The sequence below is a fragment of the Camelina sativa genome, chromosome 7, assembly GCF_030686135.1.
Source record: "Camelina sativa cultivar CO46 ecotype springtype chromosome 7, ASM3068613v1".
Classification (NCBI taxonomy): Eukaryota; Viridiplantae; Streptophyta; class Magnoliopsida; order Brassicales; family Brassicaceae; genus Camelina; species Camelina sativa.
The window spans coordinates 17,809,609-17,833,765 of NC_141886.1; the positions used below are offsets into that span (position 1 = coordinate 17,809,609).

Below are 24,157 nucleotides of genomic sequence, written 5' to 3' on the forward strand. Positions count from 1 at the left end.
GAATCTAAAATTGTGAGTTTGATTTTGAACAAATGAATTTTGTTATTTAATTTAAATAATAATTTTAATATAAATACATATGCTACTTTTGGAAAATTTGCTAGGTTTGGAAGAAAAATCATGTTATTGAAGAGAATTTCTCAAATGTAAATCATGTTGAATTTTTTAAAAATCCAATTTTGCATAGTTATTAAAAACTTGAAAAATTAATTTGCAAATGCGAAAATTGAGAAATTATTTTATAAATTTAAAATTTTAAAAAATTTAATAATCATTTAATATTTTTTTGGGAACTAAAAAAGTATTGTTATAGTTGTATCTTCTGATTAAACCCTGCAACAAAAAAGAAAGCTTTATGAGAAACCAGAAGCGAAGAATAAGTGACCAAGAAGAGTTGTCAATTGTCATGAAGGAGTCAACGGCAAAAAGGAAAGCAAAGTCAACCAAAGAATATGTTGGACTTTTTGGTTTTGCTATAACCATCAGATCTGTTAAGGGCCCAAGTGAAGAAGTGTTTGTGTATATTCACCTAAGATAACTTGTGTGCTGTTTAAATGAAATAACCTAAACTAAACTAGTTAAGTCCAAATTAGAGTCTAAATGAGTTGTTAGAAGTGTAAGAGATCGAGTGCTCAAGCTTTACTTGTAAATTTAGACTATAATCTAATGATGATTATGTCTAAAAAGAGTGCTTAAGCTAAAGTCTCAAAGTGTGTGTAAGTGTATGTAGTATGCACAAAAAAGACTACTACATATATGTGTGTCTTGTATTGTATATAAGAAACTATCTTCGTAATCGAGTACTAAAATGTAGACAATTAATGTGTTCTCTCTTTTCTCTTTATGTGTTCGACATCAATCGAGTCTATATGTGTGTTTTGTAAAAACAAGAAACAAAACAAAAAATAAGACAAGAGAGATGGAAGCGGGAGTAAAGTTCTCTTTGTGTTTTTGTTAAAGCAAAGATACATGAGAGAATGAGGAGCTGGCCTTAAACGGTGTGAAGGTGTCAGAAATGCAACAAATATTAACAGAGGTCTAACTTTTTATATTTGTAATGTAATGTACTAAAGATCCGATCCATTCCGTTCAATGTTGTTCAAGAATTCTTGTTAAGGCAGTTCATACCATCCATACATAGTGTTTTGATTTATGATTTCAACTCTTCCATGTTTCAGTAGTAGCATATTGTTTCATGGATCCAAGTGGAAGAAACAAGTGTTGAATTTGCGACGAACGATTTGCTATAGAATGGGGTTTATCTCATTTTTTTTCACTATAAACCGTTTCCCAGGAAACTTGTTAGAAAAATTTTCATTGCATATATTCTTGTAATGATTTGAGACTTGCATATATTTGTAAATAGACTACCTACACCATACACGTGCACGCTTATGACAGATCTTACGACTTATAAATTTATCGTAATTTTTCTAATAAATTGTTGACTTATATGATTCATTAGTAACTGATGAGTGACTATTTTACTACTAACAAATTAGAAATGATTGTCGAGAATTTTCGCTAAATTAGTGACAACATGGTTTCATCACAAAGATAACAAATTATCATGGAGGACTGTGATTTGGTTATATGATTGCTATATTATCAATAGAAGTAGCTGGGCTTTGATTGCATACGATGATTTTATATAAATTAACCCAACAAGTAAAAAGTATTTTTGTTTTCAAATAATGCAAAGTCTTGCAGTTATCTGAAAAATGTTGAATTCATTTAGTATTTTTGACAGGTCTCGCTCACTACCAATATTCATCATCATTCTCTAATTTATGACAAACACAATTATTATCGAACCTAAAAAACAAAATAGGCATTGCTCTCTTAAAATATGAGATTTCGATAGCACTTGGAACTTTTAGAAGCTAGAAATAATATGGTGTTTTTCTTTTCTTTTCTTGTAGATCTTTGCAGAGAAGCCATGTGCATGGGGAATCAGCTTCACCTGGTTTTTTCCTATACACATATAAAAAGTTTTTGCACCCATAGAAAGTCACAATAATACGATACTTGTAAATATAAAAGGATAAAGGACTTTTGAATCATCATGATTCATGAGACAGCAACGAAAGATACATGTAGCATTTTGCTAAAAACAGACACAACAATTTAATATTAAAAATTTGCATCACATATATTCATATTATATTGTATATAATAATAGTTTCATTTCTTTTGTTTGTATATCTTTGTTGCCTCTCGTTAGTCGAGGCTTCTTTATGAATTTTTGTTTTAACACCTTATATGCTTTTTATAATATCTTTGGCTACGTATTGTAATATTTTTTTTTATGCTTTTTGTGTTATCTACGAATCATTTGCCAATCTTTTTCACAACTTTTGCACTCTTATGCCATTTGACAGCCTAGAACCCTCGATGTGTGATCTCTAAATTTTTGGTGAACTACCCGAATATAGAATTTTTAAAAATATGCAAATTTCACCTTTATTGTTTGATTATTTAATTCTTTCCTCCTAGAATAATTGTTATGTTATCCTTTGAAGACATTAATGTGTACCTCACTTATGTATTTGGAAACAAACTGTTCAGACTGTGTAACTGGTACAACGAGTATACTTTCTTTGGGTAAAATGACTTCTTAATTAAAGTCCAACTTGAGGCTTGAAAGTTACAACAAGGTTTACTTAGGTTATACTACAAAATAACAACAATAATACGACTAAACAACCTGTAAAAAAAATCTGTGAATTAAACTTTTGCTATAATACAGTGATTTATTTTTGTGCATATGATTTTAAAAAATGGTGTAAATTTTGAATTTGAAATCATCTATATAAAAGTAAAGTTTCACTCTCTCTTTATTGGTCCACTTGGCAATGCAATTTTAACAAAAAAATATGTATAATAAAACACAAAGTAAAAAACAATTAATCTTCATATTTAACTCAAATAATATTAATCTGAAATCATATAAATTCCTCTTGTAAATTATGCATTAACTTTATTTCTCCACTAAGTTGTATTAATCAATTGTATTAAAACAAAATAATAAATTAGAATTGTAACTCTCATTTTTCTAACTCACATAATATAAAACTGAAATCATATAAATGCCCCCTATAAATTATGCATTAACTTTATTTCTTCACTAAGTTGTATTAAAACAAAATAATAAATTAGAATTGTAACTCTCATTTTTCTAAATGTAATTTTTCATTACTTCTCTTCCTATAAATACTCATTATCTTATTCTTTTAGTCTCTCACTCTTTCATTCTCATATCTTCTTCAACTATATCTCTAATCTCCTTTGTTTTTGTTTTGTGTTTTTTTCGTTATTGTTGTTGTATGGGTTAAAAAAAAAATCAAATCAAATATCATTGTAAAAGCTTAGTTTTAGAGTTTGTATGATGTGTATATCTTATATTGTTTTTTGAAATATTTTAAAAGATTTATCTCATATTAACATCTTATAAGTCATTATTTTCATACCTTCTTACAATATTCACCACACAATAAGATCATGAAGTTGAAATGATCCATATCTAATTATTTACCCATGTCTCCAGTTATCTCACATATTCATGTATCATTTTTAATAATTTATAAAGATCAATATAATATTCAAAGATCAATATAATTATCCATTTATAAAGTCTATTTTGTTTTGTAAAATCGATTAACTCTATTTACAAAGTCTATTTTGTTTTGTGATCCAATAGATAAATTTGCAAAGATCAATATATTATTTATTTGATTTACGATTTGAGGTTTTTAAAAACAAAAACATAATTAAAAAATTGGTCTATGTGTTTTAATCAAAATGAAAAATGATCCTAAAAATAAATTATATTTAGCTGGAAGTGAAATATAAAAAAATAATATAATTCTAAATTCTCTAAAAATGAAACCATTAGTATGAAATCTAGCACTATAAATTAAATTGATGAGTGAAAAAAAAACCAAAAAGATATATAAAAAAATAATATAATTCTAAATTCTCTAAAGATGAAACCATTAGTATGAAATCTAGCACTATAAATAAAAGTGATGAGTGAAAAAAAAAAAAAAAAACCAAAACCAAAAAGATATAAGTTATCCTAGGGGTTTTAAAAAATTTTGAGATTGAAGTTCATATAATTTTATAAGTAATTTAGTTTGTCACTTCAAAAGTAATATTTTTCATTTTGAAATATTATGTGTGAGTGTTGAGTTTATATCAACAAACAACCAAATCATGTGAATAAATTTTCTTTTTTCTCTTTATCTCTAATTTCAAAAAATGCTAATGTAAGTGTGGATTCTCTGGCACGCCAAGCGTGTACATCTCTGCATCATGTTTTGTTTGTAAATGTTTTTTCTTCACATTGGCTCTTATGAACTGATCATTTTGTTGTAAAAAAAAAATAATAAACAATATTTTATTTTACCAAAATTTCAAAAATATAATAAAAGTTATTAAGCATGCAGCCACGTATTCCATGGACTAATACCTAGTATTTAAAATAAGAGAATATGGATTACAAAAAAAAATTGATGTATCTAATCTGTTACCAAACTGTCATTGGCTTAGTGGGGCAGACATCCCATGTGCAGCCTCCTTGGCTTCTGCTTCATAGTTTTCAATCTTTCTTCTTCTTCTTCTTCCTTCCTTCTCTCTCAATGGCCCATCTTCCCATTTCCACTTCCATCAACTTCTAACCCTAAAGCTTCAACCTTTATCCCACACATCTCTCTCTCTGTTTCAACCTCCTCTGTTTTCTTCAAGCTATGAAGAAAAGACGAACCTTTCTTCTCTTCTCGATTTCATTTCTCATTCTTCTTCTCAATTCATCCAAAGCTGACTCCGATGGAGACATCTCCGCGATGCTTTCACTCAAGAAGAGCTTAAACCCACCTGTTTCTCTCGGTTGGTCTGGCCCTGACCCGTGTAAATGGACTCACGTCGTTTGTACAAGTACAAAACGTGTGACCCGGATCCAAATCGGGCATTCGGGTCTACAAGGTACACTCTCTCCTGATCTACGTAACTTACCTGAGCTCGAAAGGCTTGAGCTTCAATGGAACAACATCTCTGGCTCTGTTCCTTCTTTAAGTGGTTTAGCTTCGTTACAAGTCTTGATGCTTAGTAACAACAACTTCGAATCAATCCCTAGTGATGTCTTTGAAGGTTTAACTTCGTTACAGTCTGTAGAGATCGATAACAACCCTTTCAAGTCTTGGGAGATTCCTGAGAGTTTGAGAAACGCTTCTGCTCTTCAGAATTTCTCGGCGAACTCGGCTAATGTCTCCGGTAAATTACCCGGTTTTCTCGGACCGGATGAGTTTCCCGGTTTGTCGATTTTGCATTTGGCTTTCAATAACTTGGAAGGTGAGTTGCCTCTGAGTTTGGCTGGCTCGCAGGTTCAGTCTTTGTGGCTTAATGGTCAGAAACTAACTGGTTCAGTAGATGTTCTTCAGAACATGACTGGTTTGAAAGAGGTTTGGCTTCATTCCAACGCGTTCTCGGGTCCTTTACCGGACTTTTCGGGTCTTAGAGAGCTTGAGAGCTTGAGTTTGAGGGATAACTCGTTCACTGGTCCAGTTCCTGAGTCTTTGTTTAGTCTTGAGTCACTTAAAGTTGTGAACTTGACTAATAACCATCTTCAAGGACCAGTTCCTGAGTTTAAGAGCTCTGTTTCGGTTGATTTGGATAATAATTCCAATAGCTTTTGCTTGTCTAGTACTGGTTTGTGTGATGCTCGAGTGAAGTCTTTGCTTTTGATAGCTAGTTCATTCCATTATCCGCTCAGGCTTGCTGAGAGTTGGAAAGGAAATGATCCTTGCATCAACTGGATTGGGATTGCTTGTAGCAATGGGAACATTACTATTATCAATCTTGAGAAAATGGGTCTGACAGGGACGATTTCTCCTGAGTTTGGAGCCATTAAATCGCTTCAAAGGATCGTTCTTGGAATCAATAACCTTACGGGTACGATTCCTCAAGAGCTTACAACGTTACCTAATCTCAAAACACTCGATGTTTCGACTAACCAGTTTTTTGGGAAGGTCCCTGGTTTCAGAAGCAATGTCGTTGTGAATACTAATGGTAATCCTGACATTGGAAAGGCAAAAAGCTCTTTGCCGTCTCCTGGTTCTTCTTCTTCGCCTTCAGGTGATTCTGGTTCAGGAATTGATGGTGATAAGGACAGGAGAGGAATGAAGTCTTCGACTTTTATAGGAATCATTGTTGGTTCAGTACTTGGAGGTCTGTTATCGATCTTCTTGATCGGTTTATTAGTTTTCTGCTGGTACAAGAAGAGGCAAAAGCGTAGCACAAGAGGGGAGAGCTCAAATGCAGTAGTGGTGCATCCACGACATTCAGGTTCTGACAATGAGAGTGTGAAAATCACTGTTGCGGGTTCAAGTGTAAGCGTTGGAGGTATAAGTGATACCTACACGCTTCCTGGTACGAGTGAGGCAGGTGATAATATCCAAATGGTGGAAGCAGGAAACATGCTGATCTCAATACAAGTGCTTCGTTCCGTGACTAACAACTTCAGTGAAGATAACATTCTTGGATCAGGAGGTTTCGGTGTTGTGTATAAAGGCGAATTGCACGATGGAACAAAGATAGCAGTTAAGAGAATGGAGAATGGAGTGATTGCTGGTAAAGGTTTTGCAGAATTCAAGTCAGAGATTGCGGTTTTAACAAAGGTGAGGCATCGTCATTTGGTTACACTTCTCGGTTATTGTTTGGATGGGAACGAGAAGCTTCTTGTGTATGAGTATATGCCGCAAGGGACATTGAGTAGGCATTTGTTTGAGTGGTCAGAGGAAGGGCTTAAGCCTCTGTTGTGGAAACAGAGATTGACGTTAGCCTTGGATGTAGCAAGAGGTGTGGAGTATCTCCATGGATTAGCTCATCAAAGCTTCATTCACAGAGATCTTAAGCCTTCAAACATTCTTCTAGGTGATGATATGAGGGCGAAAGTTGCAGACTTTGGACTTGTTCGTCTCGCCCCTGAAGGGAAAGGATCGATTGAAACCAGAATTGCTGGAACATTTGGTTACTTGGCACCTGAATATGCAGGTTAGTTGGTTTACAGGTTGTTTTTTATGATAATATATAGGTTACTTTACTTTCTTGATGATGATTGTGATCTTGTTTGTTGCAGTAACGGGACGTGTGACTACGAAGGTAGATGTGTACAGCTTCGGGGTAATTCTAATGGAACTCATAACAGGTAGAAAGTCTCTAGACGAATCGCAACCAGAAGAGAGCATTCACTTGGTGTCCTGGTTCAAACGGATGTACATCAACAAAGAATCATCATTCAAGAAAGCGATCGACCAAACAATAGACCTTGACGAAGAAACCCTAGCCAGCGTTCATACTGTTGCTGAACTAGCAGGCCATTGCTGCGCCCGTGAGCCTTACCAGAGACCAGACATGGGACACGCAGTCAACATTCTGTCCTCACTCGTCGAGCTATGGAAACCGTCAGATCAGAATCCAGAAGACATATACGGTATCGATCTCGACATGTCTTTGCCTCAGGCACTTAAGAAATGGCAAGCTTATGAAGGAAGAAGCGATCTCGAATCTTCGACTTCATCGCTTTTACCTAGCTTGGACAACACGCAGATGAGTATTCCCACTAGACCTTACGGATTCGCTGAGTCTTTCACTTCAGTAGATGGACGATGATGAATGAGTGATTTCCTCAAACCCAAGATTTGTTTTTTTTTCTTCTGTATATTTGTGTTTCCTCCTCTCACAATTCTTTCATGTTTCTTGTTTTGCAAGTAACATTTAGGGCTTAATTTGGTTTCTTAATATTATTTGTTGTTGGTGTTTTTGTTTTCTTGATTTAGAAAAGGTGACGTGTGTACTTTTAAAGTCTTAATTATTAAGTTTGAGGAAAATGGTAATGACAGTGAGGTAGAGAGGTTGGCATTGGATCCATCTTCACATGGCTGTCTCTTTTGTTTGGATCTTCGTTTTTTTAGTATCTCTATAAATTGACGTCTACTTGACCTCCACCAAAATGTATTTGGTGAATTTAGTTTTTTTTTACATACACTTAAATTGCAGTAAATAATGTATTTCAACAGGTTAAATTAGTATATGTTGACACAAATTCAACACTTTTTAGCCATTTATATCATATATGTAGAGTGTTGATCCAGATTGCGGTTCGGTTTTTTCGGTTCTTCGGATTTTTGGTTTATAAACATTGTAATAGTATACCAAATAATATAACCAAATTTTAACTAACTAAATATGCCTATAGTTTATAAATAAATTTAGGTTTCAGATTGTATCAAATATTCAAATATTCAAATATTCAAACATTCAAACGTATCATCTGGTTTTGAGATGAAATATAATATGGTTGAAAAATGACAAAAAGACAAAAGTGTGTTTGGTTATCATTAAGACAAAGGTTTGGTAAACAGTTCAACCACATCGAACAAATAAACAAAGTTTTGGTCAGGACTACAATAATTCTAATCATATTTTAAGGATTACATTTTTTGTTTTGTTAGCAATTACTGATTATAAAACAACAGAAGCTGGAGATCTAACATAATCATGTATATATCGTTACTCTTATCATCAAATAAAAGTTGTACATAATTACAATTCAATACAGCACATAGAAAAGAGAGATAGTGATATTTTTTCCCCACGTTTGTACTTATGTGTCTCATAAGCAAAAGAGAAACACATAACATATATTTTTGTCTATATACAATGAAATTTAGATTTTGAGCAAAGTTATATATTAAGCTCTGAAAATTGGACAGGACTGAGTTTTATTAATTTTTTTTTCCTTTTTCATATAACGCGTTTAGTAGTATGGCCCAAAAGAGAAAGAAAAATATAATTTAAAAGATGGATATTATGTACACACTTTACACTACTACTAAACAGAACATGTAGAAGTGTTAACAACAAGTACTGTATGTTACAAGAAAGTACAATTCTTTTAACTAAACAAACAAACATTTATGTTCACTTTGCAATTAAGTTTTATTTTTTTAATAAACATAAAATAAATTTTAGGAGCAAATATTTTTTCAGGTACATGCAGTAATTAATCTTGAAAAACTAAATTTTCCAACATTAGAATACGAATATATAATTGAATTAGCTGATTTTAAAACTTAAAACATTCGATTACAGATTGGTTTCTTCTACTTTTTCCATCATAGATTTTTTTTATTGTAAATTTATTTATATAAAACTGTGCGAACACTTATTCTTTTTTCAACTGTATTTTTTTAATCTCTCTTTTTTCAAACTGTTGACCATTCACTTCGTAGTGGATGATTTTTAGTTACGTGAATCTTGCAAATAGCCTCAGCTATGGGTTAAGATTAGACCACAAGAGACTCCAAAAGAGAAGACTCGAGAATGTAAAGAATTGAAAACACTAAAGGACTCCACAAAATTGAAGAAGCCCAACTCATTAACAATTATGTCCACTCCTCACAAAGTCACAGTCAAAACGTGATCTCTCACTAATATTGTCGAGGGCGTGAAGAAGAACAACGAAATGAACATACAACTACATCTCAAATCCTTTTGAATAACAAATATGGCTATCTAGCCTTCTGCTGAAGGACAACAAGCTCTTGTTTACGAGACATCACAGAACGTTGCAAAACAAATAATATAAAATTCTCTTGAACCTTATTTTTACTTTTTTTTTTCTGAAATCATGAATCAATATTGTGTCACACTCCAACATTTCCTTCCAAGTCAAATGCTCATCGGTTTTTTCAATAAACAGAGAAAAACCCTTCTAAAACAATCTCCATATGAAATATAGAAAACTCTCTCATTGACTAATTTCCCTTAGAAAAAGATAGACATTCAAATCCTTAAATTGAGTTTACACAACCATAAATGTAAGAAGTTTCAAACACAAAAGTAGTAAAGGACTCAAATTATGATTTGAAGAAACAATTGAAGATCCCTTAACAAAAAAAAGAAAAAAAAAATTGTTTGAACAAATAATCTCTAGTATCAATAAAACAAAGACTTAAAACAAAAAATTATATTTATTTCGCATCTAATAACAAAGTTTGACGAGGAACTTATTTTTGCTCCAATCCATCAAATAAAAGAATCCTCATCTTCTTTCTCTTTTTTCCTTTACTAAGACTGTAAATAATTTATCAAAAATTAAAAATTTTAGGTTGACAATCGAAAGATTTTGGTATTATATATGTCGTCGTCTCGTAAGAAAATATCATATCGCTAGCCACCATGCACAATCAAAATGAAAATATTCACTTACACTGATGTAAATGTAATAGTTAAAAATGAAGCTGTTTGGCTGTTTGGGTTATATGGTTTGGTTAAGATGATGTTGGTCTTGGTCGTCGACGTCGTCGAACACATACTTAGCTGGAAAGTACAAGATCGGGTTTATGAGTTGGAGATAGGTGTTGCCGTGTTCCTTACTATTATTATATTTCTCTTTTTAAAAAAGAAGATATTATGTAGTGGGAAGGATATGGACAGACTGATATAATCTCAAGCTATAGAGAGAATAATCAAAAAGAGGTAAGAACGTAAACGTAATGAACAAATGCGCATGGTAGTATTTTCATGCACCTACTATTGACCACTGACTTGGTCAATCTCTAGAACTAGCCGATTTCACATTATTTCTTCATTTTTAAAATATTATTCTAAGACGGACAAAAATACTCTATTCTAGTTCACCAAAAAAAAAACCCCTATTCTATGGATTCTCACAAACCTCTATAAAGAAAAACCATATATGTTGCTCTCAACTTATAAAAATTGTATATTAAAATTACAGAACGGCAAGTTGGTCGCAATGATGCAATATCCGGAAAAATGACGTGCTTTTTCTAATTTGCTGGATAATTTCAGTTTACTCTGATCTTTTTTTTCTGCTTTTACTCTTAGCAAGATTCTGTATACGGTTAATGTGAGGATAGATTGTCTTCTCTGTTCTTTGCGCTCTCTAGTTTTAGAAACTGTATTTGTAAACTCTTTCCCTTCGGTTTGAGCAATTAATTTTGGAATTACCTTCTAATATAATGTATGGTAGACAAAAAAAAAATTACAGAGTCGGATTTAACTTGCAATAAGATATTAATGTATATCTACGGAAAATGTATATCATATTTATAAGTCAAAAGTCGTAAGTGAAAATTATATATAATTTCAAAAATTTAAAATTTGAGAAGTTATAACTGAAAGTTATATATATATATATATATTACGGGTTAAGTTAGATTTTATTAGACTGATTTACAATTTTTGTAAATTTAAAGATATTTGAAAGTTTTTTTTTGTTATTGACAACGTCCTAATAATTTTAAGATTTAGTGTTAAAAATATTGTATTTTATGGATTTTCACAAGTCACTCCAAAAAAACCCAACCAAGGTTTAAGCAATTTTTCTCATCTTCATCTTTTCTATATTAGTTTGTCACTTGTCATGTCATTAAATTTTTTCAAACATTCAACGGTCAATTTTTCCGATTCTTTAACAGCTAGCAAATAATATTGACATAAACCATCTCCATTATTCAAATTTCGTTTTTCCCGTGATGTGTTTATTTTTTTTCATTTACCTAAAACTTAACTTTCACCCAACTCGCGTTCCAGAAGCGTATGATAGTGACTGATTTAAATATATAACATTTATTATCCCTAAGTTTTTATGCATTCATACATACGTAAATATATAAATGTCTGTCATCTCTCAACTTGTTTATTCATTACCAAAAGAGAACAGGCAAAGAATGGGACTTTCATTGAGAGTGAGACGTCGTGGAGGCAACAAGAAGGAGATCATTCCGGTGACTAGTTGTTCGGAAGAAGATGAAATAACGATTCCGTCGCAGTTTCTATGTCCGATTTCATACGAGCTAATGAAAGATCCGGTGATAATTGCTTCCGGGATCACTTACGACCGCGAAAACATCGAGAAATGGATCGAGTCCGGGTACCAAACTTGTCCCGTTACTAACACGGTTTTGTCAAGTTTGGAGCAGATTCCGAATCATACTATTCGGAGGATGATTCAAGGTTGGTGCGGGTCGTCACTAGGCGGCGGGATTGAGAGAATCCCTACGCCACGTGTACCCGTGACAAGTCATCAAGTCACCGAGATTTGTGGGAAGTTACTCGCTGCGACGCGGCGTGGAGATCACGCCGTTTGTAGCGAGATGGTTGGGAAGTTGAAAAGATTGGGAAAAGAGAGCGAGAGGAACCGTAAATGCGTTAAGGAAAACGGCGCCGGATTAGTCCTTTGCGTTTGCTTCGACGCGTTTTCTAAAAACGCGAAAGCGTCACAATTATTGGAGGAGACTGTGTTTGTGCTGACGTGGATGTTTCCCATTGGTTCAGAAGGTCAATCCAAACTCACCTCTACGTCGTCGTTTACTAGGTTGGTGGAGCTTTTGAGAAATGGCGATCAAAACGCCGCGTTTTTAGTAAAGGAGCTTCTTGAGCTTAACGTAGCTCACGTTCACGCGTTAACAAAGATCAATGGCGTCGAAGAAGCGTTCTTGAAATTGATTAATCGCCATACTATATGCGTCAACTCGTTAGTTTCGATCCACCACATGATCTTGGCAAATCAAGAAACAATATCAAGATTTCTTGAATTGGATCTTGTGAATATAACAGTGGAGATGCTAGTTGATTCAGAAAACAGCGTTTGTGAAAAAGCGTTAATGGTTTTAAACGCGATTTGCGAAACTAACGAAGGAAGAGAGAAAGTGAGAAGAAACGAGCTGGTGATACCAGTTTTGGTAAAGAAGATATTGAAGATCACTGAGAAGAAGAGTTTGGTTTCTGTGATGTGGAAGATTTGTAAAAGTGGAGATGGGTCTGAGGTTGAACAAGCTTTAAGATTAGGTGCGTTCAAGAAGCTTGTTGTGATGCTACAAGTTGGATGTGGTGAAGGAACGAAGGAGAAGGTGACTGAGTTGTTGAAGATGATGAATAAAGTTATGAAGATGAATGGTTTTGTTGATCGTTCTGATTCTTCTTCAATTGAGTTCAAGCATGTTAAGAAGCCATTTTGATACATTAACTATACATACATTTGTATATAGAGAGGAAACACAATTTTTTTTTGCAACTCTTATTTCCTCTGTTTTCTAAACCCTCTCTTTCTAGCAGCGTCTTTAACCAACTTGTAAACCACAAAGCCAAAACTCATTTACAACCTAACAACACAAGTGTCATATACAATTTTGTTTCTCTCATTTACCAAAAAAATTGAGTAATCTACAAAGTTTGGTCCAAAGATGGATTTACAAGAGATAGTTTTCTTCAGGGAAAATCAAACCAAGACAACTCTGATCCCCATTGAAGTCATCTGCAGATTCTATCAGAAACATATTCTCTGAACTCGGAAACTCATATTTGGGCTGCAACACTTTCCTCTGTTGCTCTGCAAACTCTTCACAGCAGTTCGAACACACAAAAAGTGGAGGCAAAGTATCTGAATCATCAATCCCACAGCATCTTGTATGTTGCCATACCTCACAAACATCACAAGATATCATCCTCTCACCATCATCATCTCTAGCCTTGCAAATACATCTCACCATCCATGTATCACATCCACCTTGACACTTGAGTTTCGATTCCAAGTCAATCCCATAACCCCTCACTGTTAAAGCAGAACAAGACTCGGTCAAACTCATGTCTTCTGTAACTTCTTCAATCTCACACACCACAAAGTTTGCTAAGATGCAGTAAGTATCTCTGAAAGTCTCTTCAATGGCTTGCTTTAGATCAAAGACTGTAGCTTGTAATGGAACTGTGACCAATTCACCAGGAGGAAGCTCTGTCATCTGTTCTGATCTCAAACCAATCAAACTTGGATTGATACGGCAAACAAATTGTAAGACTGTTTCACTGTTGTCCCATATAGGCCACTCCTTTACGAAGTGCTTGCTGTCTAGGATTGCTTGAGTTGCAGATCTCACTAGCTCAGATTCTGGATAGTTCAACAACACATTTGTGTATAGTGACAACAGATCTCCATAAACATCAGCTCCAGGTTTTAATGGAGCATAAATCCTCAAAGGAGTAATCTCCTCTAGCAGAACAGCTTCTGCTTTCCTCGGTTCTATGACGTTCATCGCATCATCAAGCTGCATCTCCTGTATTGTATAGTGCAGAATACGTGTAACGGGATCAACATAACGCCGAACCAGAACATTCCCAACGACCACATTGTGCATCGACTTCAGCACATAATCCAGCAGACCGGTATCTCCAATATGCATTCTAGCTGAATCCCTAACATCTTGCCGAGTCATACCGTTGGGCTTCATTGCTTTCATCTCTTTCAGTGACTCTACTATAACTTCAGCTGCAAATATTAGTCTCCTCACAGGCCATCTACTACCCAAATTTGCAGCAACAGTGCTATAACTCCTATATTTCGGAGACTTGTCATTATCCGCGATATCACTTTTCTTCAAAAGCAGCCTAGTTGATCTTTTCTGATGAGGAGAATCTGTCAGGAGAGGAGGAGTCGCAGGAAGAAGCTTTTGGGGAGAAGCATGAGACTTGATGATGAGCATAAACCGCAAAAGATCTCTGAACGTCCTCAAATGCCCTTCACTCATTTCTCTATAGTAGCGAATAACCTGTTTGATCTCTTTAGATTGTTGATACTCACCAAAATGAAACTCAATCTGATCAAGGTCAAGTGAACCAAGAAGCTCTATCGCATTCTCGTATTCATTCTTTGTCACACCATAACTTCCGTGAGAGAACTTGTATCCCCATCTTCCAAACCAGGAGTGGCCATAAGCAACACCATACAACAACCTCAGTTCCATAGATCTCTTCTTGGAAAAATCTTCAACTGTTATCATCCTGCAACAAGAACACTTTCTATCAATCACCAAATCATAAAAATGCAAAATCTAACAAAACGTAAACGGATACTAGTCCTATATCCATTACCGTGCTCCAAGGATATTACAAATCCGGTCCCAAAGATCAACAATTTCTCTTCCGCACAAGTATTTAGAATCCCCTTCCATACCATTGATGCATATCAAATGACCAAAGCCATTACTATGAATCAATCCATGTAAAAGATGACTTTGTAGATCAAAAACATCATCTTCTAAAGGCATATTCCACTCAGAATCAATTGGAATTATAAAGTGATACTTCCTTTTTGACACAAAATGATTGCTCCACCCTGAAACAAAACACAAAATCAAAGTCAGAAACATCTTAAATCAAAGTCGAACAGAATCTCATTAAGCAAAGTCAGAATCAAAGTCAAAGTCAGAAACGTCTTCTCTCTAGTCCGATCATTGATCCTCACCAGTTATTCCACTTATCTCAAACCAAACAGAATCTCAATCAACAACATCTTAAAGATACATACTAATATTTAACAACATCATAAAGCTACTAATCTGAAAAGAATACTGAGAATCTCGAGTTAGCATCATCTTCAAATACTTACTTACCTAAAACCCAATACTCAGAATCACGATTCAGAAACATCTTAAGACACACATTAATCTGATACCAATATTCACAATCTAATATTACCATTTAGCAATAACACACACTCATATGAAACTGATAATCAGATTTACAATTCAGAAACATCTTAAGATCCATACTCATCAAAACCCATGCATTACTCAAAAGTTTCAATTAAACAACATGTTAAGATAGATACATAATTTGAAACCAATATACAGAACAACACCTTTAAGATACACATAATCATCTAAACCATTACTCAAAAATCTCAATCCATAAAAAAATCGTAAACACCTAACCGAAACAAATCCATATACAAAAACCCAATTCACAAAATCTCATCAAACACCAAATTGATCTAACCAAATCGATCAAACCCAAACATCTTAAGATCCATACTCATCAAAACCCATTACTCAAAGTTATCATCTTAAGATACACACAATCATCTAAAACCCAATCCTCAAAAATCTCAATCCAACAACAAATCATAAACACCTAACCGAAACAAATCCATATACAAAAACCCCAATCCACAAAAATCTCATCAAACACCAAATTGATCCAACGAAATTGACCAAATCCAAAATGAAATCAATCCATACAAACCTGTGCAACGACATTGATCGCAGTAAGGCTCCGAAGAACGAGCCACGTCCTCTTCAACAGTGTAAAGCGGAACCACCGAGTTCGTAGTCTCATGGCTAAGTAGCGTACACCAAACAGGCATACCAAGAACGCTGTACTCCTCAACCTCGCCGCAATCCCGTAAAAAAACCCTAATCTGATCGCGAAAAGCTTCGCCCCGGTTAATCGGAACCCCATCTTCGCCGAACCGTTGCGAGCTATAAACTTTGGGCCTCCTCTTCCTCTTACGGCACGTTTCTATGATTGGCACTGGCATCGTTCGATTTCGATTCTGTAATTTTTAGGGTTTTTTTGGGGATTTTAGGATTCGATCGATGGAGACGAAGGAAGGAAGAAGATGAGCTCTCTGATAGGAGTTTACCCGCTCAAATTGAAACAAAGCGAGTGGTTGTTTTAGAAAATGCCCTTGAGGATGGTTGTTATTTACGTAATAGCCATTAAGATCTGACGGTTTTGGATTGAGGTTGGGGATTTGGTTGATCTTAGCCGTTCATCTCTGTAACTGCAAGTGTTTGTTAGTCAAACCGCTCACTCTGTTAAGTCAACAGCTCACTCGGAAACCAGAAAATAAACACTTTAATTATTTTTTATAAAAATTAAAAGGTTTTATTTCCAGAATATGATTTTATATAAAATAAAAATATTTACAAATTATTAGTCTTCTAGTTTTGTTATCCCTAAAAAATTCTGATTTTTAAAAACATAATTAAATAAATTACCACAAAAAAGTAAGAACACTTTTTAAATATTTAAACACTTCATTTTTTATATACAAAAGTTATTTTCGAAAATATTATCTTATATAAAATAGGTCAATTGACAAAATAGCACTATTTTAAGTTTTTCTTCCACAATTAGCACATGTTTTAAAATGTTCCCAAAGTAACACAAATTGATATATTCTTAATTTTGGAAAAAAACCTAAATTATTAATAAAATTAAAGTTTATTTCGTTTTTTTTTAGCCTCCACAAACCCAAATCTGAATATGAACACCATCTGAATATGAACACTACCTACGAGCAAGATCCACTCTCTCTCTCACGATCCACTCTTTCTCTCTCACTCTCTCTATATATATATATCATTGTTGCATGTTGCCTTGAATTTCTTCCTCCTCCTTTGAATCTTGTTCATTTTTGTCCGTTACTTCATCATCTTTACTTGATTTATCGACTATTTTACTCGATTAACAAGTTGAACTCACTTAGATTTTTTTCTGAGTTCTATTCTCTAGGTTCTCTAATTTTAGGAAGGATTATATGAAATTCAGGAAAGTTTGTATGAAATTCGAGAAAGATTATATGAAATTCAGGAAGGATTGTATAAAATTTAGAAAGAATTCTATGAAATTCAGGAAGGATTTTCTTGAACTTCATGATGACTATCATAAAAAAAGTTTAGATTTCCAAACATCAAAATGATGTTTAACCTTCGTGATGACTTTCATAAAAAAATAAAAAGGTGAACTTCTTGAACTTCATGATGGTTTTCATAAAAATATAAAAATGTGAACTCTTTAACATTTGCCAAGATTCAAATCTGATGCCTGCCTTTAGAAACAGTTTAAGAGAGTGTACCAGTAAGCCAAGCTATTCATTCGTAGAAAATATAATAACAAACACTAGTTTAGGTTAAACACTAAGCTGGATGCAAACAAATTATTTATAAAGGATTGAATGATGTTTAGGAAGGATACTTTCAAATTTATGATGGCTTTTATAAAAAATAACACAATAGTTATAGCACCAACCGTATACATATCATTTTATCCAGAACCATCAGAGAGGACATATTTTTTGTACTGTAATGATCTTAATTCAAGACACGCTAGTCCAACTATGTCCCCCAATGATTTTACTGTAGATTTCAAAAGGATTTCATAATATTTAGGAAGACATCCTTGAAATTTAGGATGCTTTGTCTGAATATTTATAAATCCCAAAAATAGTTATGACCAGAACGAGAAGATCCTCTCCCACTGTACTCTGCCTCATCAACAGTACTAGCCAACTCCATAACCGACGAAGTATAACCCGAAGAAGCCAAAGACATCAAAACCAACTAATTTTCTTACTATTTACCAACTTCTTTGTTCTCAATGACATTATATCAAACACTTGGTATACAACAATTTTGTTGTCCAAAGATGAGAAGATATCACTAAAATACATATTTCATCTTCAAGATTACCCATGCTTTTCCATCTCATTTACAGTTCAAATTCCAATACCCAAAAATTCAAGCCACCACTCATAATCAGATTTCTTTTATTACCTAACAATTCCTAACAGTTCTAACATTCAACAGTACCCAGCAATTCCAATACCCAACAATACTCAACAATTCCCAATAGTTCATAATTCATAATCAGATTTCATTTAATACCCAACAATTCCAATACCCAAAGCTTCAAATCTAATTATGAATCTGATTGGTGATGAAACAATTAGCTATATTCAGAAGCCTTAATATGACAAGTTTGCCTAATCCCTCAGTTAAAAGCTATAAAGAATCACGATCTCGTCGAGAATGTCAAAATATAAGACTAAAAAAATGCACGAAGAAGAAGAAGAAGAAGAAGCTTCACCGGAAGGTTCATCGCCGGAAGCTTCACCGTAACTCCGTAAGCTTCGCCGGAACCTTCACAGAACCTATCCAAACGTAAGTTTAATAATTTCAAATTAAATTTTGTTATTTAAATCAAATAATAAATTTAATGTACACAAGTGCTACTTTTGGAAAAATTGAGAGTGTGTGCTAGATTTGGAAGAAAAACTTAGATTAGTGCTATTGAAGGGAATTTCTCTATAAAATACACATATCTCTAAAATACTATTTTTTATTAAAACTTGTGTCTAGGAAAACTTGGTGAGAGTCTTTCATTAAACTATCTGTTTAAAAATGTTTATTTGTAAAATATATGTATGAAATGTACTAGTATATTATTATAGTCTTGTAGATTCATGAGTTCGCCCTAGTCTCCTTTTCTCTCTGGCACAACCACCGAGATCTTCTCCCCCGACGGCGCCGAACCCGATCGGCGTCGCTGGGACTTGGTTTCTTTATCTCCATGGCCTCCTCTTCCTCTGTAGTCTACTCGCTTCTAGTCTCAGTTTTCCCGGAGATATGTTGAGATTCCAGATCTCATCTCCGACATTGCATCAGCTTCAACCACCTTTTCCGCCTCCGCACCTGGTTACCCCCCTCGGTGAATCCCTTACATCGAGTTCTCATCACTTTGGTATTGCTCGAGAGATCCATCAGTGTCCCTATAGGCTCGGTCTCTGTCTGTCTCACCACCCCCTTAAGCCGTCAAATATCACATCTTACCGCTCCTCGGATCCAAATCCTCTCACCAAGTACTTTGTTTGACTACAGCTGGACGGAAGCTCTGTTTTGACGCTGGGACCGGTGAACCGCTTGACGAAGAAGCCCTCCTCCTTGGTGATCTCTGATTCTCTCTCGGTAATCCTCTGTCCCAGGTTTAGTCCCCAATCTTACTTTGAAACCCTGGAAGATAGTTTACGATGGATAAACTATAAGTATAAGTCATCCCTGACCTAGAATTGCCTTAGACCCTATGACCTTAATTGCATAATTAGGCCAAGTCGATTAGTATCTTTGTATCCTGCTTGGTCAAGTCGAGTTACACTCGGTAGCAGATCCCTAGATACTTCGGTTGTGGATGAATCACCTTTGTGTCAAGGCCAGTTAATTAGCTTGGTTTGGAAGCTTCCAATGCAGCTCTTTGATAATGATGTTGATCTGCCAATCGGTGTATCTCTATTGCTGGTTATCCCTGATTCTTTATCCTACATATTACCATTAGCCCAACTGTTTCAGTGTCAACTTGTAACTAGGTCTAGCTTTAATTCCACTCTTCCCCTTTCTAGTCAATTGTTGTTTAGCTTAGGGATACCGCTAGTCCGAACACTGCTAGTGAACCTTAATCAGCATTTGTTGCTATATTGGCCCAAGAGTCTGTTGAGAACCCTGTTACTAGAATCACTTAAGGATGACCCTCTAGAAGGAGGTAGTTTGTTGAAGATTGGCATTATGATCTCACCTCTACGGAGAGGGGGTTACCTTTGCTTCACCAACCTCTCCTTTCTCCCTCGCCCACAGATTATGATCTCCAATTGGCTTTTCATCAACTTTTTGAAGTCTCCTCAGTCAAGCATGAAGATTAGTGGGATTATAACCTCTGCTCAAAGAAGTAGTGGTTACCACAACCTCCTCAAGCTACCTTCACCCAAGTACTTAATAGCAACCACCATTGCATTGGCCGATTTGCAGAGTAACGCCACTCTTGCTCACTCCCTTGGCAAAGTTCTTATGAGAGTATCAGCCTTTGTCGTTCCTTTGCCAATTAGTCTTTGTTTCAAGACAATGGCCACCCTCTTTTCCTTGATCTGCTCATGGAGGATGCATTGATATGTCTTGATCTCACAGGTTCCAAAACGCTGTCAAGCCTTTGGTCCATAGCTCTCAAGCTTCTAATATCTGTTGCCACTATCTACCTTTATTGCATTGATGTTTTAATTTCTGGGAAACCCCCTCTTATATTATCCTTTAAACTAGCCTTGTTCCCTTGTATGTTACTCTTTCATTAATGAATGAATGATAACATCTGTTTGTCCAAAAAAAAAAAATGTACTAGTATAATGTAGTATCAATTTGCCCCCCAAAAAAAAAAGTGTACTGGTAAAGTTTGTATAGTGTAATAAATCTATTTAGGTACATAGTTACATAGACCACTCTAAACACCAAACTCATGTGTGATGGACAAGTACTAAGAATATAATTAACTACCTATTTGCGAAAGTGGCATTAGATTTTTTTTTTTCTTTTTTTTTTAAGGATTAATTGAAGTAAAGGGTGGAATGAATAAATGTTTCTAAGCAGACAGACTGATATATGACAATATCATTATAGCCCACGAGGTGGTTCACGGTTTAAGGACGCATGATCTTTTAGCTAAAGACTATATGGCAATGAAAACGTATATGTCTAAGGCATTTGATCGAGTTGAATGGAGCTATTTGAAGTATCTTCTACTCGCTTTGGGTTTCAAAGAAGAATGGGTTGCTCTAGTCATGAAGTGTGTCACTACTGTCACCTACACAATCTTGATCAATGGACAGGCTCATGGTATGGTTACACCACAAAGAGGACTCAGACAAGGAGACCCCCTCTCGCCATTTCTCTTCATCTTATGCACTGAAGGTCTCACCCACTTGTTAAACAGAGCAGAGCACAATGGGTAAATCAATGGCTTACAATTCTCTCTGGATGGTCCTTCCATACATCATCTCCTCTTTGCAGATGATAGTCTATTCATGTGCAAAGCAGACGAGGACCAAAGTGGGGAACTTCTGAACATCCTGAACATCTATGGGAAAGCGACAGGACAAACCATAAATCTGCTCAAGTCCTCCATTACCTTTGGGGCGAAGGTTCCAGAACCAAGTAAACTACTTATCAAGAGTAAACTGGGGATCAATGATGAGGGAGGTGCTGGAACTTACTTGGGATTGCCGGAGTGCTTTAGCGGATCCAAAAAAGAGATGCTAGCATATATCCACGTCAAGATGAAGAACCGGTTATCGGGCTGGTATGCTAAAACCCTCTCCCAGGGAGGTAAGGAGATCCTTCTTAAGACGGTGGCAATGGCAATGCCAGTATATGCCATGCCATGCTTTAAATTTCCCAAATCCACCTGTGAATCATTAGCCGGAGCGATGTCAGCCTTTTGGTGGAGTTCCTTGGAAAACCATAGAAACATCAGTTGGATTTCGTGGGAAAAGTTATGTCTACCCAAAAACCAAGGAGGTCCTGGGTTTAAAGATATTGAACTCTTTAATCAGGCTTTATTGGCTAAACAAGCATGGAGACTCCTTCAGGAACCAGAAATTCTTTTCTCCAGATTCCTCAAGAGTAGATATTACTGTGACTCTTCTTTCTTGGATGCAGAACTCGGGACACGGCCCTCCTTTGCATGGAAAAGTATTCTGCATGGCAGAAACTTGCTGGATAAAGGACTGAAGCAACAAGTGGGTGATGGCAGATCTTTAAAAGTGTGGACCTCCCCTTGGCTCTGTGATGGAAGTATGCGACCACCATTAATGAAGAATATCTTGGTAGACATTGATCAATCTGTTGTGGAACTCATAGACCATGAAGCAAAAGCTTGGCGCATAGAAACATTGGAGGAACTCTTCTATCCGAGGGAAGTCCAGCTAATCCTATTATCTAAACCTCTGGTGTCATCCCCAGACTACAAAAGTTGGATGCACAACAAAAGTGGAGAGTACAGTGTCAAATCAGGGTAGTGGCTAGCCACCCAGATTGAAAAAAAGGATGAAATCATGACTGCAACTTCGTTACCCTCGTTGAATGTTATTAAGATACAAATCTTGAAAGTCTTAGCACCCTCAAAGATTAAGATTTTCCTCTGGAAAGCGGTCAGTGGCACAACCAGAGGCATTAAGATGGACATGCGATGTCAAGTTTGTGGGTTGCAGGGTAAATCGATCAACCACATCCTGGTTACTTGCACCATTGCTAGACAAATCTGGGCACTCTCAGGTTTACCAAGTCCAGTAGGTGGGTTTTCACTTAATTCCATCTATGCGAATATGTATGATGTCTTGCTTATGGGTAAGAATTCAAAAATTGACATAAGCATTCGAAGATCTTTCCCTTGGATTTTATGGTTGCTCTGGAAAAATAGAAACAACCTTATCTTTGAAGGAAGGCTCTTTTTGGTAACTGATCTGGTGTTGAAAATCAGAGAAAGTTCTGATGAATGGTTCCAAGCGCAGGAACTTTCTCAGGAAGAAGAAGAAATCAACAACCTGCAGTCTCCGCCTAAAGACTCGAAATCTTGGAGACCGCCGTCTAAGCCATGGTTGAAATGCAATGTGGCTACCTCATGGAATCAGGAGAAAAGCTTATGTGGAGCCTCCTGGGTTCTAAGAAACTATGAAGGAAGAGTCCTCATGCATGCTAGAACCGCTATTTGTGATGTTGACACCAAGGATTCTGCACAGCTCCAAGGAGGCCTATGGGCCATTGAGAGTATGAGAAGCTTGAAAATCCCGAGAGTGATGTTTGCGCAGGACACAAAGGAATTAGTCGGCGCCACAAATCGTCCTGATGCGTGGCCTAATTTCAGATACCACTCGGAATGCCTTCTCCGGGCCTTGGCTTCCCTCCCTCATTGGAGGACAGTATTAGAAGATAGAAAAACGAATCTGGGAGCTTTTTTGATTGCTCGAAGTGTCACAAGGGAGGACCGGTTGCAATCATATATAGCCTTAGGCTATCCTTTTTGGTTACAGAAACTATTCGAAAATAAGAAATGCATTACGCCTGTGTAATGAGTTTTCTGTTGATGATTGCTTTCGTTCCTTATCTTTTTGTATTGTGACACTTTTACTCAGTTCTTAATATAATGAATTATTCAGACGAAAAAAAAAAATTTCTAAATGATTTATGATCCTTATTTTAAAAATATAATAGAAATTTCCTAAAAATTCAAAAAATAAACCATGCTTAACAGAGAAAATGGTAATTTCATCTTTAGAGAAAATGGTAATTTCATCTTTAGAGAAATTATAATTGAATATATATATATAACCATTTCATATATATCCAATTTGCTAATTAAGCATATAAAATTATATCATTAAAAACCATCAATCTACACATATTAATATAATACTAAATCATTAACTCTAATAATTATGTGCCACTACTTATAATGATAAATCAAAATTTTGGTCCAACGTAAATGGTGAAATGGTTTTATAAGAAGAAGAAAAAAATCTAAATAGATTTTAAAATAATTTCTAAAAGTCTCTTATGTCAAATTATTTGTTTGAATTTTACACGTAGGAAAAGTGAACAAGGCATTTGATTCTTTGAGATCAACTTTCTTATTTCAATCAATAAAGAAGTCGTGAGAACTTTTTGTTGTTCGTGGACATTGAGTCACTCTTTCCATTAGGATT

General features: G+C 35.2%; 4 protein-coding genes across 4 annotated transcripts; 3 read left to right on the forward strand and 1 right to left on the reverse strand.

Moving 5' to 3' along the window:
• Positions 1–4,396: 4,396 nt before the first annotated feature.
• LOC104701208 (receptor protein kinase TMK1) lies at positions 4,397–7,886 on the forward strand. Its single transcript, XM_010416855.3, has 2 exons — positions 4,397–7,050; positions 7,136–7,886. The coding sequence occupies exons 1-2, from the start codon at positions 4,749–4,751 to the stop codon at positions 7,666–7,668; spliced, it is 2,835 nt and encodes a 944-aa protein (XP_010415157.2). The 5' UTR covers positions 4,397–4,748; the 3' UTR covers positions 7,669–7,886.
• Positions 7,887–11,680: 3,794 nt separating this feature from the next.
• Positions 11,681–13,194, forward strand: LOC104701210 (U-box domain-containing protein 20). The gene has a single exon (XM_010416857.3). It carries the CDS (start codon positions 11,703–11,705, stop codon positions 13,044–13,046), a length of 1,344 nt encoding a protein of 447 aa, XP_010415159.2. The 5' UTR covers positions 11,681–11,702; the 3' UTR covers positions 13,047–13,194.
• On the reverse strand, positions 11,728–16,476 carry LOC104701209 (PHD finger protein MALE MEIOCYTE DEATH 1-like). The gene is made up of 3 exons (XM_010416856.2): positions 16,102–16,476; positions 14,950–15,193; positions 11,728–14,859 (listed from the first exon to the last, which is right to left on the reverse strand). The coding sequence occupies exons 1-3, from the start codon at positions 16,394–16,396 to the stop codon at positions 13,278–13,280; spliced, it is 2,121 nt and encodes a 706-aa protein (XP_010415158.2). The 5' UTR covers positions 16,397–16,476; the 3' UTR covers positions 11,728–13,277.
• Positions 16,477–22,510: 6,034 nt separating this feature from the next.
• LOC104704647 (uncharacterized) lies at positions 22,511–23,524 on the forward strand. The gene has a single exon (XM_010420698.2). It carries the CDS (start codon positions 22,511–22,513, stop codon positions 23,522–23,524), a length of 1,014 nt encoding a protein of 337 aa, XP_010419000.2.
• Positions 23,525–24,157: the final 633 nt, after the last annotated feature.